Source organism: Gouania willdenowi, chromosome 12 (genome assembly GCF_900634775.1).
Source record: "Gouania willdenowi chromosome 12, fGouWil2.1, whole genome shotgun sequence".
NCBI classification, from domain to species: Eukaryota; Metazoa; Chordata; class Actinopteri; order Blenniiformes; family Gobiesocidae; genus Gouania; species Gouania willdenowi.
The window spans coordinates 32,405,543-32,425,302 of NC_041055.1; the positions used below are offsets into that span (position 1 = coordinate 32,405,543).

General features: G+C 38.7%; 2 protein-coding genes across 4 annotated transcripts; both read right to left on the minus strand.

Moving 5' to 3' along the window:
* Positions 1-1,784: 1,784 nt before the first annotated feature.
* On the minus strand, positions 1,785-7,105 carry bnip3lb (BCL2 interacting protein 3 like b). Of its 2 annotated transcripts, none has more exons than XM_028462184.1 (6): positions 6,853-7,105; positions 4,663-4,864; positions 4,499-4,595; positions 4,121-4,281; positions 3,898-4,047; positions 1,785-2,248 (listed from the first exon to the last, which is right to left on the minus strand). In XM_028462184.1, exons 1-6 carry the CDS (start codon positions 6,923-6,925, stop codon positions 2,200-2,202), a joined length of 732 nt encoding a protein of 243 aa, XP_028317985.1. In that variant the 5' UTR covers positions 6,926-7,105; the 3' UTR covers positions 1,785-2,199. The 2 variants fall into 2 exon arrangements, with proteins under 2 accessions (XP_028317985.1, XP_028317986.1); XM_028462185.1 differs by having other exon boundaries at positions 4,121-4,224; positions 6,853-7,100.
* Positions 7,106-9,740: 2,635 nt separating this feature from the next.
* LOC114472884 (serine/threonine-protein phosphatase 2A 55 kDa regulatory subunit B alpha isoform) lies at positions 9,741-19,680 on the minus strand. Of its 2 annotated transcripts, XM_028462175.1 has the most exons (11): positions 19,427-19,650; positions 17,800-17,885; positions 17,565-17,633; positions 15,635-15,732; positions 15,389-15,554; positions 14,906-15,018; positions 14,092-14,269; positions 13,853-14,017; positions 12,682-12,851; positions 10,906-10,997; positions 9,741-10,803 (listed from the first exon to the last, which is right to left on the minus strand). In XM_028462175.1, exons 3-11 carry the CDS (start codon positions 17,617-17,619, stop codon positions 10,524-10,526), a joined length of 1,317 nt encoding a protein of 438 aa, XP_028317976.1. In that variant the 5' UTR covers positions 17,620-17,633; positions 17,800-17,885; positions 19,427-19,650; the 3' UTR covers positions 9,741-10,523. The 2 variants fall into 2 exon arrangements, with proteins under 2 accessions (XP_028317976.1, XP_028317977.1); XM_028462176.1 differs by lacking the exon at positions 17,800-17,885 and having other exon boundaries at positions 19,427-19,680.
* Between the last annotated feature and the right edge of the window lie 80 nt (positions 19,681-19,760).

A 19,760-nucleotide genomic window follows, 5' to 3' on the forward strand; every position in this document is an offset into this window, starting at 1 on the left:
TTTTTAATTTCTGGAAGACATCTAGCGACCCACTCCCAGTATCTCATGACCCCAAATGGGGTCCTGGCCCAAGGTTGAGAGCCCCTGCTTTAAAGCATCCAATGTGTGCAGCAGGAGGAAATCATGATAAAAACCAACATCTGTCATCGTTTAAATGTAGTTTTTTATTTATTATTTTTGCTCTTTAATGTCGACACTTTCAATTTCTCCAACATGGAGATAAAAAAAACAAAAATATTGAGCTCGCACACACACACACACAGAGAGAGAAAAACATGGAGGATTTATGTGGATGCGATGATTGTGCTTCATCCTTCATTGTGCTCGCTCCACTGTGTGTGTGTGTGTGTGTGTGTGTGTGTGTGTGTGTATAGTTGTGTAGTGAAATCTTGTCTGATTAAAGGCACACGGAGGAGACGTCCTGTTGGAGTTCCCCTAACCACAGGCTGGACAACAACGAGCAGAAGAAGAAAACTGTGACAAACATGAACTAAACCCCTCCCCCTCCAGTCACTACATGGGTACCACTTCCTGTCTGTGCAAACTCACACTCACTCCATGTTTTACTGAATATTCCTGCGTTTTTATTAACATTTGGCAAATTTACGAGGTGTCAGGAAACAGGTGTAGCTTAAAAACCTTTAGATGTTTCTATAATTCTGAATTCATGTGAAATAATAAAACTTTAAAGTTCTAAAAGTAAATAAAGCAAAGCCATTTCTATTAATCAGATTAATTTATTTATTCTGAATGATTACGTATCTGTGAGAGGGAAACGTATGAGAACCTTTAACAGTTCATTTAGACGTAAAACTATACATACAATCATTTTTTGTCAGATAAAGACATAGTATCAGCCTCATTGATCCATAAATTAGTCATTTAAAGAAAATAAAAAGATGTAAAAGGTTTAAATTGCTGCTACAAACTTTGTTTTCATGTCCACTGTAAACAGAGTTGGAAAAGTTTGGTGCATTGCATTGTGGGATGTGGAGTCCTGTTGGCAAAGATGTAAATCCTTGTTTTAATCAGAAATAAATTTTGTTAAAAGTGACCAAAAATGGTGGAAAATTAGATTTAAAAAACCACTGAAATTATGTAAAAGTTGCAAATTAAAGTGGTCAAAAAATGTAGAAAAAAAATGGTTAAAAAAAGGGTTAAAATTGTCAATATTGGAACAATTATTCTAACCTGGCAAATAATGGACATGACAAATGGTGAATGTGGTTAAATTAGCAAAAATAATCACGAAATCTGGTGAAAAGAGGTTAAAAGTGACAACAATGGGTCAACATATGTGACATTAGGTGTAAAAGTGGTAGAAAGGTTTTATAAGTGCTGAACATGTGCAGAAAAAGTAATTGAAATGTGATGTAAAAGTGTCAGAAATAGGAGAAATGTAGCAAAAATACATTAAAAGGAGCAAAAATATGGCAAGAAAATTTTATGAAAATTGGTTAAAATATGGTGAGTTTGGTGTAGTTGTAGAAAAAAAGTAAAAATGAAGAAAAAATGGGCTGAAATTGTTCAAAAAAAATATTCTTAGTTTCTTGAAGGAATCTGGCGACCCCCTCAGTGTCTCACAACCCCAAGGTTGAGAACCCTGGTGTAGACAGAAACATTAAAATGTTTTCATTCTTACTGTGATTTGCTGATTGATTTAACTGGTTTCGCTTTATCTACTTTTAGGACTTTTGTGTGAAAATGGGATGATTTTTAAGGTCACATTTCACAGGGTTCACATCCCTCGATATCACATTCATTCTTAGATAAACACAGATTACTCAAATGTAACTATTTTAATCATGTAACACGTAAAACTAAAGCACTTAGCATTCAGAAATCTTTCATCTTAAATCTGGTAATGAATCCTTGTTTTTAATAGTAACCAGTAGTAAAACCATGTGTGGACACTAGGGGGCGATAAAGAGCAGCATAGGGTCAGAGCAGGGTTTAAAAATCACTGATTGGCTGTAAAGATTAAAGGCATTTCTCCTTTTTCCTGTTAGTGACAGGGCTGCAGCGCCACCTAGTGTGTGTGTGTGTGTGTGTGTGTGTGTGTGTGTGTGTGTGTGTGTGTCTTCATCATCGCTCCATTAATCCATAAAAATATGATATGAGCTGGAGGAGGAGGGCGGGGCCAGTCCAACACTGAGCAGGTATCACAGACACAGACAGTTTGTCTGTGGGGGGTGGGGTTCAGAAGGAGGTGGTTGTGGGCGTGGTCAGACGTTTACCGATGTAGACTCTGGAAACAGGAAGAACAGACACATGGATATACTGAGTACTGTCATCCTCATAAACACTCATTATTTCATTTCTCTTTTGTCCTTTCTTTCCTCTTGTTTTACACACTCAACATTATTTTATTTCTTTTTTTTTTTATTCCGCTTTCATTCTGTTTTGTAATTTTATTTTCTAATGTCTTCCTCTTTTTTTTTTCTTTCTTTCTCTCTTTTTTCAATTTCCTTTTTCCTCCGTTTTTCCTTTTTTTTTCACAGCCAAATCTCTCTTTGGTTTAGTTTCCTGTGATCAAACAGAATTCACTTCCTGACACAGAAAAAGCAACATGACATGGAAACGTCTCACGTGCATGTTTTGGAACAAAAATCACACATTTCACGTTATTTTTATCTGGAAAACTGGTGATTAAATATTTATCAAGTTTGACAAACGACAAATACAGTTACGTCCATAATCCCGTTCAGAATCCCTCACTAGGTGTTACGGTTCAAGTCGTGATCATGTTATCCTGTAACTGGAAATGAACGTAGAGCATATCATATCACTCATTTAAATGCATTTTTTTTACACTGCATTTTATTTTATTTAAGAAAGTTAAGGTATAGATAATAGTTGTTAGAGTGTATATGTGGTATTAAAAAAGAATAATAATATGTTTAAGCTCTTTCACTACTTCTATTTCTGTGATATTATGGTTGTTTTTTTTAACTGTGCAAAATAGATAAATTAAAAAAATGAAATTTTAAAAATAAAATTTTAATCAGTATCTTTTACATTTAAAGGTAGGGTAGGTGATTTTCAAAAGCTAGCATGATTTTGAATGTAGCCTCCCAGACAGCTCCGCCTTTACCCCCTCCCCCCTCCCCTCTGTCTCACTCACATGCATGCTCACAGCTGCTGCAGAAGAGGAGCTCAGCTCATCACTTGTATTGTGTAGAAACGTCGTTGTCTCATTCAGCAGTAAATAAACAATAAACTTTATCATTATATATGTTAAAAAATGTGACCAAAAACTGTTTTAACTCTGTCAGCAGTGACGAGCTTTCAGTGTGAGCTCGTGCACGTGAGGGATCGAGAACGAGCAGAGAGACGTGATTGGTTAAAAAAAAAAGTTATTACAGATTTACAGCTGCTACAGATGATGGATTTTTTCAGAGAACATAAGATCTTAATTTCTGTCAGACAATTTCAACCAATAACTTAAAAAGTGTATCTCGAGAAAATTACCTACCCTAGCTTTAAATGTATTTATTTTCACTAGAGATTTCAATGAACCACATTTCTTTTCCAGGGGACCTGACATGGGGTCACGCCCCCAAAGTTGAAGTACGCTGATCTAACGTACTGTTAATGCTATTAAAGGGTTCACACATTACTATGGGATTTTTACTGTTAAACGATTAGCTGAAAGTTAGCATTGTTGCTAACATGACGTAAACTCATTTGATTTGTGTGTAACTGATTTTGTAGCGTAATAAAAATGTAAATTATTAACAGTAGTGACACTATTAACATACTGATCATGTTTGGTGTGATTTTATGATGTTTAATAACTAAAGTCTCTAAACAGGAAGCTGATGGTGGCGCTGACCTCAAGTCCATCGTGTGACGTGATGAGGTGCAGTGAAGGTGTGAGGTGGTATCAGGTCTTACCCCAGACCCAGAGCCAGGATGTGTGACATCACCAGTGAGGGGATGAAGACTCTGAGGAACTCAGCAGAGAAGATTCCTCCTTTCTTCATGGCTCCTGTTTTCCTCATGCTGAGAGTCACGGAACGACGAGGATGACGGAAATGGAACTCTCTGGATGGAGACATCTCATTGGTCGGGGAGCTAAACATGACTCAGCAAAGCAAAGCAGGAGTGTGTTGCTTACTTTGGGGGAATGTTCTCTGGTCTACTGGACCAATCAGAGACCCAGTCTGAGTCCTTCATCAGGAGATCCATGTCCTGGTCCTTCTCCAACACGTCCTCCTCAGACTGGAATACACACACACACACACACGCACACGCACGCACACGCATCACTGGGGGAAACTAGAAAAAAAAGAAAAAGAAGAACTAGAAGAACTAGAAGAACTTGTAGAAGAGGAAGAAAAACAAGAAGAAAAAAAAGAACAAGGATAAGAAGAACGAGGAGGAGGAGGAGATGAAGAACAAGAAGAAGAAGAAGAAGAAGAAAAAGTATTAGAAGAATGAGGAGAAGAACTAGTAGAATGATTAGATTGTGTAATGGTGGACCAGTATCTCTAACCTGACTGTCTCTCCTGCTGCTCAGATCCACATCAAACATGATCTGTCCTTCCTCTTCCTCGTTCTCTTTCTCAGGGGGGGTGGGGGCTCGTGGGGGGCTGTGGGTTAGAAACCAGTCAGTCAGAGTGATGATGAAGATGATGAAGATGATGATGATGGTCCTACCTGTCACATGATGAGTTGCTCCTGCTGGACTCGTGTTGAGCGTCCAGGAGGATCTTCTCCATGTCTCCGTTATGGATGGAGGATGAAGATGGAACGTGTTCCAGACCTCCAACCATAGACTCCGCCTCCTCCTCCTCCACCTGAGGAGGAAGGTCAGTGGGCACCTGGTGACCTCGACTCATCTCTAACTCCACCCAGGAGCCTGCGCCACACACACACACACACACACACACACACACACACACACACACACACACACACACACACACACACACACACACACACACACACACACACACACACACACACACACACACACACACACACACACACACACACACACACTTATTAACAACAGAATAAACACAAACACTAAGGGACAGCATGTGTGAGTGAGTTCTGTAGTGTGGCTTCTGGGTTAGAACGCACTCAGTGATCATAATAATAATAATAATAATAATAATAATAATAATCATCTTAACTGAGTTTTAAATGTTCTGAGAAGTAAAACGAGTATTTTAATACAAAATAAGATGTAAATATATATATCGATATTTGCAGTATTGTAATTTTCTGTATCGCTAAAATAAAAAACTTGATGTATTTTGAATGTCAATATATCGCCCAGCTCTAGGTTAATCATATCAATATCGGTTAATTCTTAAGGCTGCAATATGGGCATCGTATCGGGACACCCCTAGATATCAGGATATTAAAGGGTCACATGGTGGAGGATATACAGTATGTGTTATTTAGCCATGTTTGTTCTAGTCTGTAATGATCTTCCAACAAAAACATGTTTTCATAATTTCCTCCATGGAATCCTTTGGAAGTTTAGTTTTTAGAAAAGGTTTGAACAAAAAAAGACAAAAAATGTTAAAATTGTTGCTCTGAAGTTTGTCTGAACCGCAGCCATCAGCAGGAGGAGGAGGGGGAGGAGCTTCATCCTGGTTTCATCATCATCAGAAGAAGAAGAAAGACTTTCTACCAACGCGTAGGAAACATCCGACACACGAACCAATCAGAGAGGAGCTCTCCCTCTCCTGGCCTCCTGTGATTACACAGCCTATTGTCTCCAGTCAGCAGACCAGCACACTGTTACCATGGAGACCAAAGCTCCTCAACGCTCAGACTGAGACACAATCAGGACTCAGGAAAGAGCTTTTAGATCCAGAGCTGCCAACGAGAAGGAACGTTTTTAAATCTATTAAGGAGGAGGTGGAGCTTAACGACAAAAAATTATCACATAATTACAAATAAATAAATATATAAATGAACAAATAAATGCAGACATGAAATCATTGAAAAAATACTTATATATATAAGTAATACAATAATATAATAAATGAACAAATAATGAAATACTTGTTTTTTTAATGTTTGAAATGAAATATTTATTTCCTCAATAATGCATGCTGTATTTATTTATAATATTCCATATTTATGTATATATAATTTTAATTATATATAATACAGAAATAATGCATACATAAAATATACGAAATAATTAAATAAATACTAGTTTTGTAAACTATGCATACTATTTGTATATGTATTTATTTATGATATTCCATTGTTATTGATATATAATTGTAATCAAACATGTATTTATTAATCAAGAATCAAACCCCAGCAGAGTGTAACTGGTTTCCAGCTGAATGTTCTCCACTGTTCTCTGGTTATAAATAACACGTAAACATTCTGTGTATCGTTCTACTAAAGGTGGACAGCGCCTCCTGTCGGCTCAGTATGAACACTTCCACTGATTAATGCGTGTTATTTCTAACGTCCGTAAATTAATCTGTCCAACAACAACAGCAATGACAAATAAAACACTTAAATCACCTTAAAACAACCGTAGAAATTATAAAATTACGCTGGTTTTTTTCTTTCCATGTTCAAGAGCCTTGTTGACAATACATGACCCCGCCCCCATCTCTGTCCCTAGCAGCTGATTGGCCGCCTGGGCCGCCCGTCATATTCTTCAAGGATCCCCATTGGCTGTGCTGCGATCAATAAACAGAACATTGCGTTCTAACTCCGCCCCCTTTGCGCAATGGGATAAAGATATTCAACATATTTGCTGTGCTAAGCTAGCAGGCTAATGTAGCTAGCAGGCTAATGTAGCTAGAAGGCTAATGTAGCTAGCTACGTGTGAAACGACAGGAAGTTGTTAATGCAAGAGCTCACCGTTCAGCCCGGGCTCTCCGCTGTTAGCTGTAGCGGCGTTAGCAGCATTAGCATCGTTAGCAGCGTCGGACATGATCAGAGTGGGTCAGTGAAGTCATCCAGAACCAGAACCAGGGACTAGGAACCAGGAGCAGGGAATAGAGCTGAAACACAGACCCGAGAGAGCCCTCACCTTCCGGGGCCACAGTGAAGTCACACTCCCCCACCTAAACAAAGATTGGGGAGGGGGTGTCTATTAATAACCCAGATGTAAAATAAAGTGTCTGTACGTGCGCGCCCCCACGTACACGTCACTTCAAATGACGTCATATACAAATAATTTTCAACCTTGGGGTCAGGACACACTTTTAGGGCCGCGAGACACTGGGAGGGGGTCTCCAGATGCCTTCAAGAAACTAAGATTTTTTTCCTGAACAATATGAGCCCATTTTTGCTTATTTTATCCTTTTTCTACAACTACACCAAACTCTCCATATTTTAACCTATTTTCATCACTTTTCTTGCCATATTTTTGCTCATTTTAATGCATTTTTGCTACATTTTAATGCTTTTTCTGCACATTTTTTCCACTTTCCATACATGTTCAGCACTTATAAACCCTTTCTACCACTTTTACACCTAATGTCACATATGTTGACCTATTATTGTCACTTTTAACCTCTTTTTTTTGCCAATTTAACCACATTCACCATTTGTCACACCTATTATTTGCCAGTTTAAACTAATTGTTCCAATATTGACACTTTGAACCCTTTTTCTCTGTTTTTTTCTACTCTAATTTGCAACTTACTACCAATTTTTGTGGTTTTTAAAATCCCATTTCACCACCCTTTCCACCATTTTTGGCCACTTTGAACCCATTTTATTTCTAAATAAAACAATAGCTTACATCTCTAAGATGACTGAACTTTTTCCACTCTGTTTTACTGGAAGTAAAAGTACAGTCTTAATATGTTCACATGACCATCACATTTAAAGAAACACCAGTGTGTTTGGCTATAGAAAAGTGGGAGGTTCAGTAGCTTTTTCATGGATGGCCTCTACTCAGGTTGCCAAGGAGATGACTTATTTAGAACAGGCAATAAAACCCCCTTCGTTTCACAAAGACAGTACAGGATATTGAAACATTTGCCAAGCAGTGCCCATACCTGCTGTTGAGTGTAAAAATGACTACTTTCTGGCACACACACACTTTCCAGGCCAAAACATGCCCCGAATGTTACATTGAAAGTGAATGAGGTGTTAACAGTCACAGCTCAGAAGGGTTTGATGAATTGGAAATGTTTATTATTCATGTCATCGTCATAAAAATGTGCAACATCCGCTAACATCTCAAATAGGATGAAATCTGTTCGTATAAACAAACTAACTTGGAGCTAGTCAACAAAATGAACTGTGCAGAGGATAATATTTAGCACTAGAATATAGGCTACATATATATAGTGAAAGCCTTTTTTTAAATTATATTTATTCCTTACCTTAGTTACAAACGTTGCTCACTAAGGACACCTGCTGGTTGATTTTTACAGGCTGTTTTAAAAAAAAAATTTATTAGGATTTTAGACCCACTTTAGTCATTTTTAAAATCCCTTTGTGCCATCACTCCTGTAGATTCTTCTTCTGTGTAGTTTTACGTCAGTTGGCAACCATGTTACCATGACTATCTGTCAACATTGAGCTGTTTGGCAAAGCTGCTTCTATGAATGAGTCATTGCTGTCCAAACAAAAACAACATTACACATCCTTGAACCAAGCAGCAGCCATGTTGAAAGTCTCAGGTCAATCTAAGCCTGATTCGCAGAGATTCCATGCTTTTATAGATAGATGAGCTGGTGTGTATCTCGGTAAAGCTCCATTTAAACGGTGCCTGTGGTAGATATTAAACTCTCAGATGTTCTCATCTGTCACATTTCTCTAGCAAATTTTCCTCCTTTGATAATCTCTAGAACACATATCAAACTTGAGGCCCGGGAGCCAAATCTGTCCCTTTTAGAGTATCCGTGTCCCACGAGAGAACGTAAATGTGACGGGAAATCATGAGTCATTGTGTAAATTGTAAAGTAAATTACAGACTAATTTAGTTGTAAATATCTCCATTCCTCTAAATCCACAATTTCAATGAAACGCCTCACAAAAAGTAAAAATAAATAAATAAAATATAAAACCTTCCAATTCTTGCAAACAAAAATAAAATAAGAGTAACAAAATGAAAGATTTTTAAAGTAGTAGCACTTGTCAGTGCTTGACAAACTGTATAAGTTGTACGTGGAAGTAATTCCAGCAAGATTGTTTTTGAATATGTTTAGGTTTAATTTTTCCGTAGGAAAAGAATCTTGCTGGAATTATTGAGCACTAGTCAAGGAAACTTCAAATGAAAGATCAAAGCAATTAGCAGACACCTCTGAAGAAGACTGGCAGTAGTCAGTCGAGATCAAAGTGGATTTTTTGGAAAAAAAAAAAGTCTGAATAAATGAAACCACCTCTGAAGGAGACTGGCAGGTCGAAACAAGAGATTTATGTACATTTCTGTAAAAAATGTCTGAAAAATTCAACCTTAACATATTATGTATAAAAAAAAAAAAACAGGACAAAACTGATCCCGCTGGAATTACTATGTGGAAGTCAAAAAAACTGATCGGCAGACACCTCTGAAGAAGACTGGCAGTCGTCAGTCGAGAACAATTAAGGAGATCAAAGAAAATTGTCTGAATAAATTAAATCATAACATATTCAAAAAGAAGTCAAGGAAACTTGAAGGTTTTCAGCAGATGCCTCTGACAAAGACTGGCAGTTGTCAGTTGAACATGTCAGGAGATCAAAGAGGATTTCCTGAGGAACATTTGTCTGAATAAATGAAACTTTACAATCAGGCAATAATCACAACAATGCAAAAAGTAGTTCCTTTATTTTTCCCACTGCCACTGATTAAAAGTGTAGTAATACATAGTTTTGGAGGCATAAATAGATCATAATGGTTTAAAGGTTGTGTAGTGTAGTGATACCAGGGCTGCAGTAGTTCAAACACTCTGAGTTTTCTTTTTAACGACGACAGCCATCAAACACACAAACACAGAGTTCTTTAAAGAGTCCAGTGTTAAACCAAAGGGTCCCCCCCATTTATCAGTCCAACAGTCCCTCAAAGGACCATTCAACAGGACGGAGCAGAACCACAGACACGTTCTGCATGTTTTCAGATAAATATGGCAACTGTAACACTCGTTTCATCAGGTTTTTGTTTTTTTAAAACAAAAAGGAACCAAAAAAGACACAAAAATGAAACAAACTAAGTGAATCAGTGAGCAGAGTTAATAATAATAATCATAACTAACCGTTCAGAGGGGGAAGGATTTAAAAAAAAATCTACGTCTGTATTCTGAAACTAAACTCTGAGTCACAGGAGAAAAAAAAGACGTCGGACTGGCAAACAGAACCAGATCCAGAACCAGATCCAGAGAACGTGAGCAACGAAACAGAATTGGCACAACATCACAGACAGCGAGGCCCCACACAGAGCCGCTGACGGCCCCAGTCAGAGTGTACCTCAGTGTGACACACGTCCATCAGCGCCGTCACCTCCTCAGATTGCTGTAATTTAGCACCAGCACCAACACGGCGAGGGGGGCGGGGCCAAGGGGGGGAGGCGTCCTCACACCCTAAACTGTCCTACAACTCTAGTTTACCTTGTCCTGGAATATGTAGAGGTTGTTGGTGGTTGCCACGGCGATGATGTTCTCCTGCGGGTGCCACGCCGTGTGCAGGATCTTCTTATTGAAGTCCAAACTGTCCACGCTGATCTCATCCTTCTTACGTTTCCCTCCAGCACACACTTTACGGGGCTTCAGCACCTGCAGAGGTTTGCTGTTCTCACGGGACGCCTCCAGGGTCACGTCACGCCTCTGGCTGCGCTCAAACATCCGGAAGAAGTTGTTATAGGAGCCCGTCATCACCACGCTGCAGCAGGAAGTGGAACAACCACCACATTTAAAGCAACACATTTGAAAAGAAGCAAAGTTCTCCTCTTTAAACTGGAGGTCACACAAGCCCTAACGTTACCTGTCGTTTCCATTCCAGCAGCACTCAAACTTATCAAAGATGCAGTCGTTCTCATAAAGCGAGCACAGCTTGCTCCTCAGGTATTCATGGACCTGTGGAGATATGGAGAAACAGTGATTTCACATGTGCTGATGAAAAAAAAAAAAAACAAGAACCAGGAGCACATTTAACAAATGAGGGAGTGAAGTGATTAGTTTTTTAACTAGAGTCACCTAGTGGTCAGAAATGTTACAGAAACACCAACACAAATGTGTTCAACTCATTTTAGTTTATGGAACAAATACTTCTAAAGTAATTTAGACACAAATGTGCCATAGTTTGAGGATGCACCAAATTTCCCTAAATTTGGGCGATGGGCTGATACTGTACCCGTTTATGAAACTCATCTTTCTACCACTGTCTCATTCTGTGTATGCACACTGTTGTTAACAACACCTTGAGCATGATCAACCGAGAATGTCACTAGTTTTATACAAAAGGAATAGATAGTCAGGGATAGTCAGTGGGACTGCAAACAGAACGTTACCACACCACTGAGTATGCAGCATTTGAAGCTATCAATCAAGCTAATGCTAAAGCTAGCACTGTTAGCTCTTACGAGCAGTGAAAAGAGCAAAGATACTACAAGGAAAATGATGAAGTTCATGTCATTGTTGAGAACAACTAACCTGTGCAATGTTCATTCCACTCATTACACGTCGACTTGTTAGTAGGGTTGAAACGAGTATCCGGTACGCATAAATCACTTTTGCCGAGTACGAGTAATACGAGTCATTATCTGTGCTCGGATTGAATGAAAATCCTCATTAGCGTTGACTGTCTGCAGGCTAATCAGAGCGCCCCTCCCCTACTCACTCACTCAGGTTTGTGGGTCTTTTTCGTTAACGTTTAGGGTTTCTTCAACTTCAGGTTTGTTTTTACTTCAGTTTGTACTTATTAACCAGTAGAGTTCTGGTAAACATGGGTGCGTTCAGACGTGGTGCTTGGTAGAATGTGGCTCGCGTTGTGTCTCTGCCTGTCAGGGGATTTATTTATTTATTTAAACTTTCAGCTGGCTCCAACTACAGATACAGATAACTCATATGGTTAACAGATAATGCTGTACTCACTCATGCCTACTTGTTACACATGCTGCATTTTATGTTTTTTGTATAATGTTTAACTTTTAGGAGCTTTTATACTGTAAGCTTTTAGATTTAAATATCCTTAAAGCTGCTGCATTTCCACATTTTTTTCATTTTACGCTACTACTTTGTTTTGTTTCACAGGTTATGTTCAATTTTTACAATAAAATAAGACTAACATTCAAGGTGCATGTTGACAGTTGTAAAAAAAATAAATAAAATAAATCAGGATCAACAGGTCAGACTTTTTTAAATATTGATGATCGACCAGAAAATTTAAATCAGTGCACATCTAATAATAAAAAAAGTATGTAACAGACAATTTACCTGAACTAAGTGACCGATATAAGTCGCTACACTAACCACATTTTATTTAGTTTGGGGACAGTTTGTAGAATAAATTGAGGAAAGATGAGGGAATTTGGACAAATGTAGAGTTATTTCAACAATTAGATATTAAAAATGGCTGCCATCATGTGCTCCTAACACGGGGTAAACTGTGAGCGCTGCAAACATTGTAGTTTCATTGAATTTGTGTATTTGGAGCTCCTGCAGCACGTTGAACCTCTCGGGCTGTTCATCCAAACATCATCAGCCTTCTTATTCGAGTGTGTGAAAGCATCCAGCTCAACACTGATGGATGGGTCCTCACCTGGTACGTCTCCACTGGCCTGTTCTCCATGTTCAGGTCCCAGACCTTCACTGACAGGTAGTCTCTGGTCATCATGTAACGACCGTTATGGCTGAACTTAACGTCAGAGATGGAGGAGATGATCTCAGAGAAGAAGGAACGATTACTGGGGTCTTCAGGCTCCTCAAACACTGGAAGAAGAAAGAAGAGAAGAATGAGAGAAGAAAAATAAACAAGTTTGGATGAACTACGGCCAGGCCAGTGGAACATTTCTGCGTCAAATTCAGTGAAATGACTCGGTTCCACCAAGTAAAAAAAGGTCTCAGAGGCTGTAGACATCCGCTCATAGAATACCTATGTCAGATTACAGCCCGATTCAGCGAGCATTAACGGAGGAGTTGTCATTTGTGACCATTACTCCCGTGGCACATACAGAGTAATGGGCCTCATTCATATATTGGTACGTGTCAATGATTCTGTAACACCAACTGTCGTAATATCTGACTCCCAAATAAATGTGGAATCAACTTTCATTCTTTTCTTTTGGGCTCCCCTGGGCCCTGAATCAAAACGACTTTTATGGAAATTGCCGAAAAAATGGGGGTGGGACCCCGGGCCCCTAATCCAATTGTGCGAGGCATGATTGTAATCTACGTTGAATTACCTTTGAAACGATATATATCACACGACTATGTTCCCATAAATTGGAAATTACCGGAAAAAAGGGCTTTGAGGAACTCATCATATTTATACCAAACTGCATTCTGACCTAACGAGAACTAACGGAAGAGTAGTCATTTGAAAAATGGGACCCCCGGGGTCCCCCTGACACGTACTGGGTAATGGGTCCCATTTATATATTGGTATGTGCCAATGATTCCATACCACCAACCATCAAAATATTTGACTCGTAAACAATTGTGGAGTCAACTTTTGTTTTTTTTTCTTCTTTTGGGGCCCCCCTGGGCCCTAGATCTAAAATCAGGCTCCAAGTGCCGATGCGTACACATCCATAGATTATATCTACCAAATATCAGCCTGATACGTTCATGAATAACAGAGGAGTAGTGATTTTAACTAGTGTACACAACAACAAAGTGAGGGCGTTTTGAGTCCGGTAGCCCCGCCTACAAATGAGAATGATCATGTGATGTTTAAAGTCCTCTGTCAGCATGTTATAGATCAAACTCACACTTAGAGTGTTTATCACACAGAGCTGATTCTCTCATGTCACACAGTCGAATGGTTCCTTTACTGCTGCTGTAGACCAACGTGTTACAGTGGAGAGGATGGAACTCTGCTGCTGTTATCACCTCAGTTAGCTCCTCCATGTTGGTTGGTTTAATGTCTACGATGTCTGAGGTTAGCACGTTAAAGAAGGTCAGCGTGTGTGTGTGTGTCACTGTGTGTGCGTGTGCGTGGTCAGGATACTGAAGCTGCGGTCAGTGATCTCCAGGTTCCACAGGTTGATTCTCAGGTCGTCCGCTGACAGGTACGTCTCGTTGTCACTGTTGACTGAGATAGAGTTGATGTGGTAGGTGTGAGCGTTAGAAAACACCCTCCGTGGACTGGCCTCCACCATCAGGTCCATGGGGATCAGCACTGGGACCTGGAACACCATAACAATATACACACACTGATGACATCACAGACAGCAGGAAAATATCTTCAGAAGATAAACAATCAAACAATCTCTGAAGTAAATGCACAAAATGAATTAAAAAAACAATTTCAGCCAATTTTTCTGCAACTACACCAAACTCTCCATATTTAACCTAATTTCATCAAGTTTTGCCATATTTTTGCTCCTTTAAATGTATTTTTGCTACATTTCTCCCATTTCTGACACTTCTACATCACATTTCAATGTCTTTTTTACACATTTTTTCCACTTCCAAGACATGTTCAGCACTTATAAACCCTTTCTACCACTTTTACACCTAATGTCACATATGTTGACACTGTCACTTTTAACATCTTTTCACCATATTTCATGTTTTTTTTTTTTTTGACAATTTAACCACATTCACCATTTATCATGGCCATTATTTCAACACATTTTTCCAATATTGACACTTTGAACCATTTTTTTTTACCACTTTTTCTGTCTGTTTTTACCCAGTCTAATTTACAACTTTTAACCAATTTCTGTGTTTTTTCAAATCCCATTTTGCCACCTTTACCACCATTTGGTCAGTTTGGTGTAGAACACCGCATCATGGGTAATAGGTATAGTGAGACTAACCCTCAGTGCAGTGATGCTGTTGGGGTCTTTGTATCGTCCGTCCTCTTCCTTCAGGTTGTAGCCCTCTGGTCTTTTGTCTCGTTCACTGATTTTCCACAGTTTGATCGTTTTATCTGAGAAAAAGACAAAGAATCACAGCAGGAAAGTTGATAGACAAGAGAAACAACTGGAACTTTGAACAATTGTACTTGCCTATTAACATGACCCTGGAATTATTTCATTTTTGTGAAGTTAGTCACATTCGGAGCCAGAAATGTAATGGTAATGTTAATTGGCATGATTATTTCTCTCAGTTTTCGACCTTTGTTTTTCTTATTTTCGGTTTCTGCCAAAAACCTTAAACTCTGTGCATCGCTAGTAAAAACACAGCTGTCCAACATCTGGAGACAAAGGGCCAATGTCTCCACCCACTTTGTGTTCTAATGCTAATCTGATACATAAAGTCAAACTATCATTTCTTTCTGGTGATTAAATGCCTCTCACCGTTGGTGGACAGCAGGAACTGAGCAGCGTTCTTCTGAGGAAGCCAGCGTATCTTGTTGATTTTTTCTTCTATTTCCAAACTCTTCAGGTAGTCAAACTCTGGTTCGTGGCTCTGGAAAGTGCTGTAAACATTGTACTCGCTCCGGAACTGAGGCAGATTCTTGTTCTGTGGAGAAAAACCGTAATTCAGACAAACGTAGACATACAGTACGTAGATATCACAGTGATAGGGGTTTTAACTCATACCTCTATTTCCTGCTGAAAGATGACCACCCGCCCCCCCTTGTCTCCAGTGGCCAACAGCTCCCCCGTGTGGTTGAACTCCACAGTGGAAATAATGTCAGCTGTAACAAATGAAAGAACCTCAGAGTGACCTGGATGTCATTAACCCACTTCTTCTTCTTCTTAGGGTTAACCCTTTGATGACCACTAGAGCAGAAACATTGATTCTAATGAATGAAGCAGCGCCTCAGGCTAACTAAAGGAGCTAACATAGGCTTAGCTTAAATAAATACAATAAAGTTTCTCATAAATTATTTACATTTACCCAGTTTGATGATAATTATTATTAATTTTATAATATTTAAAACTATTTACCTATGATAATAAAAACTGAATGCTTTGATAATAAATTTAGTCAATGTCACACAGAAACAAATCGAGTGAACTTTTACTAATCATTTACAAATTAGTAGTTAATCAAATATTTTTTTAAATTATACATTTAGTTTTCATTATTTTACTCAATAAGTAAAAGACTGTTGATTATTTTAACACACATTAATTTTGTTTATAATAGAAATGGGGTAATTTTATTACAATGAAGGCCACAGAATCAGAACAATAATAGATTGTTATTATTAAGCCTGTTATTGTGTGTGTACTCGACATGTTTTTAAAGATTTACATGTTTTATTCTGCAAGAAAGTTTAAAAAAAAAACAAAGAAAAGATTGTAATAAAACTTGATACTGAACACAAAACGTTTTGGGTCATCTTATGTTCGCTATTACATTTTGAGGCAGGCAAAAATATTTTTACACTAATAGTTTAATAATTGTATAACATCATAGAGTGAGTCGGTGATTTATGGATTAAAGGGTATACATTAATATATAAATATAGACAAAATGTTTTTATGTTTGGGCTCAGAATCTTATTACATTATTGACCAGTGTGCTGCAATAACAGTTAAATTATGCTCTGCACTTACAATAAAAATCAATAGTCTAGAGAGAGACTGAATGTATTAAAATATTATTGTTAATACATTGTTCTTTTGAAAGTTATTTTTCGTTCAAAAATCCTCCAAGGCTATGAATGCAGCACTAATGACACGTATGTCATCTCATAGACAAGGATGTAACAGTCGACCTTTTTTGGAGCCAAAATATCAAGGTCAAGGTCACGTCAAGCCTCAAAAAAATTCCATATCTTTCCAAATATTCATTGTACACATTCGATGCTTACATTTATGAAAAGCTCCTCTTAAGTGGAGTATTTTATTACATTGACGACCTACCAGTAAAAAGATCGGTAGGGGTCAAAGTTCATGAAGTCACAAAAAAACAAAACAAAAATAAAAACATTTGTCCTCTATAAATACAGAACATTTCCTTTCAATGTGTGACCTTGAACGTCAAGGTCAAGCTTCTGTTTTTCCTGTATTATTACTTTCAATTTATTTCGTGAAAAGAACAAACTTGTCAACAATTCCAGATACAGGTTGTCATTTTAGCCAATTTTTTTACATTTTGAAATGCCAATGACGTATTCACAGAGTGAATACAGGTCTTGCCTAGTTATTATTTTTATTATTATAATATGTCCTGCTTCTCCCAAAGCTGCTTTAATTCCTAATAAATAGATTTAAGAGCAGAAACATTTTTTCATGAATATGAATGATCTTCTAGGATTATTAAGTTTAAATTAATTTTATTTTTATTCACGTTAAACCACTGTTTTCATTTCTTCAGTTAAGTTGGAGCGTCTGTCGTCAGCAAACCGAGCTTATCACGTGACTGTGATGAATATGTAAACACACACACACACACACACACACACACACACACACACACACACACACAGAGTGTTTTTATCCCTGCAGGAGCCCTCATGTTATAACTGATAGTAGAGAACATATAAAGAGCTTCAGATACTGGAGAAGCTTCTCTCACCTTCAGCGACGTCATCATCGATGGCTCCTTTCACCTGAGAAAAGCACCACTGCATGTCTGCTCCAGGCCCTGCAAAAACACACAATAGTTACAATATAATATGTGATGCGCACGCACGCACGCACACACACACACACTTTTCTATAGCAGCGGATCAGCTCTGACTCATCGATCAAAAACCTCTTCCCATGGAGGTTTGTGTGAAATAATCAAGGATGTGCATGAGTCATCTTGCCTTTCACTGTAGCAGTTAGCCGTTAGCTAGCAGCTGTTAGCATCATCCACCTGGACCAGCTGCACCATCACTGGTTCCTTCACACACTGAGATGAAGATTCACACAAACGTTGAGTAATTTGAATCAAACGTGACGTCATTCTGATATAACATAATCCATTATTATAATTAATATATTAGAGTTGACCCTGACATGCCCAGTTGTGAATTTTTAAATGATATTCCCTGAAAATCAGTGATTATTCTGTGGAATCTACAACATGAACATTTTTGGAAACGTAACGAACGTTTTAAAAGCACTATTATGATTGAGCTGCACATTTATGTTATTTTATATAATCAACTGTAAATAATGTGCAATTTAGATTGTTTAATGTCTTCATTGTATGTTACAGCAGGGATTTTCAACCTTAAGGATGGGTCACCTGGAATGAGTTATTTACTGATTAAATATCAAATAAAATAATTTGTAATTATTATTTCTTTTCAAATTAAAACAACCTAATCTTAAACAACTATATGCAGTAATGCCGAACACGATGCCATGTCATATTTTCATTCTGTATTTTTCTTCCTTTTTAATCATTCTTATCTTAGCAAATCAAAAATACAATTCTAGAAAATAATATTTGGGAACTCCAGACTTTTGTGATACATTCATTCATAATAAAATCATAGTCCAATAGAATCATGAGGTGCAAAAAAGATTCCCACCCTGAGTATTTACTTTGTAGTTACTTAAAAAGTGTCACTGAAACTTGAAATTGAGATTTTTAGCTCATTTTAATGCATTTTTGCTAAATTTGTCCCATACCTGCCACTTCATCACATTTCAACACATTGTCAGCACTTTTCCACCTAATGTCACATATGTTGACCCATCATTGTCACTTTTCATATTTCATGATTATTTTTATCATGCCCATTATTTACCAGTTTAAACTAATAGTTTCTACTTTTTAAACTACATTACCTCAATCCACCCCATTTCTGCCACTTTAAGCCAATATTGACAATTTCAACCCTTTTTACAACTTTTTCTGACCGTTTTTACCCACTTTAATTTGCAACTTTTAACTAGTTTCTGTGGGGGGGATTTTGGGTGACTTCTAACCCATTTTATTTGTGCTTAAAACCAGGATTTCCATCTTTAAGATGACTATAATAACAGTAAACTTCCTGGATAACAGTGGATATTATTCAGATGAATAAATAAATACGGTTATCAAAGAGTCATAGAACAATGGACCATCATTTTGCTGACTTTATGGATGGACCCCAAAAATCTCGTCCCTTTATTCTTTGGACCCTTTATTTTGGGGGTCGCGGGCTGTGAAGATTGAGAACCACTGTTTTCAGGCATTGCGCGTGACCGTGCGCGCCCCCCACTAGCAGTCATCTGTCAGCAGTATTTCACTTTTGGCCGCTACACCTGAGAGGGAGTAAACATGCGGGGCTAGCTCTGAGCTAGCCGGTGCTAACAGGCCCAGTGACCGGACACGGTGTGTTACAACTCGGCCTGACACGAGCCGACACTCCGCCGACTGGAGCAAACTGAGAACCGGGGTAGGGAGCCCCACAGCCGCCGGTCGACCGGGCGTTGGCTGTGGATGTTACACCGACTCACCTGCCATGGCGGGGCCGACAGCGGAGCGATGCTGGGTGGGGGACGGTCCGCTCCGGCTCGGTGTTGTCCGTGTGTCCGCGGGGCTGACCGCCTGCCCACTGAACCGCAGCACGCCGTGTTCACTCGGCCTCCTCCGGTTCCCGCTCTCTGCCTCGCAGCTCCGAGCTGCCAATACTTCACTTCCCACGATGCACTGCGTCCCTGCATTCCCTACACACCGAGAGCGCGCCCGCACAGGACCGCGGGCACGAGTACGTCTGTTAATAAATCAGAGTTGCTCTAAAACGGACATAAATCACTCCAAGTTCACTTTACAGACACGGAAACAGCCTGA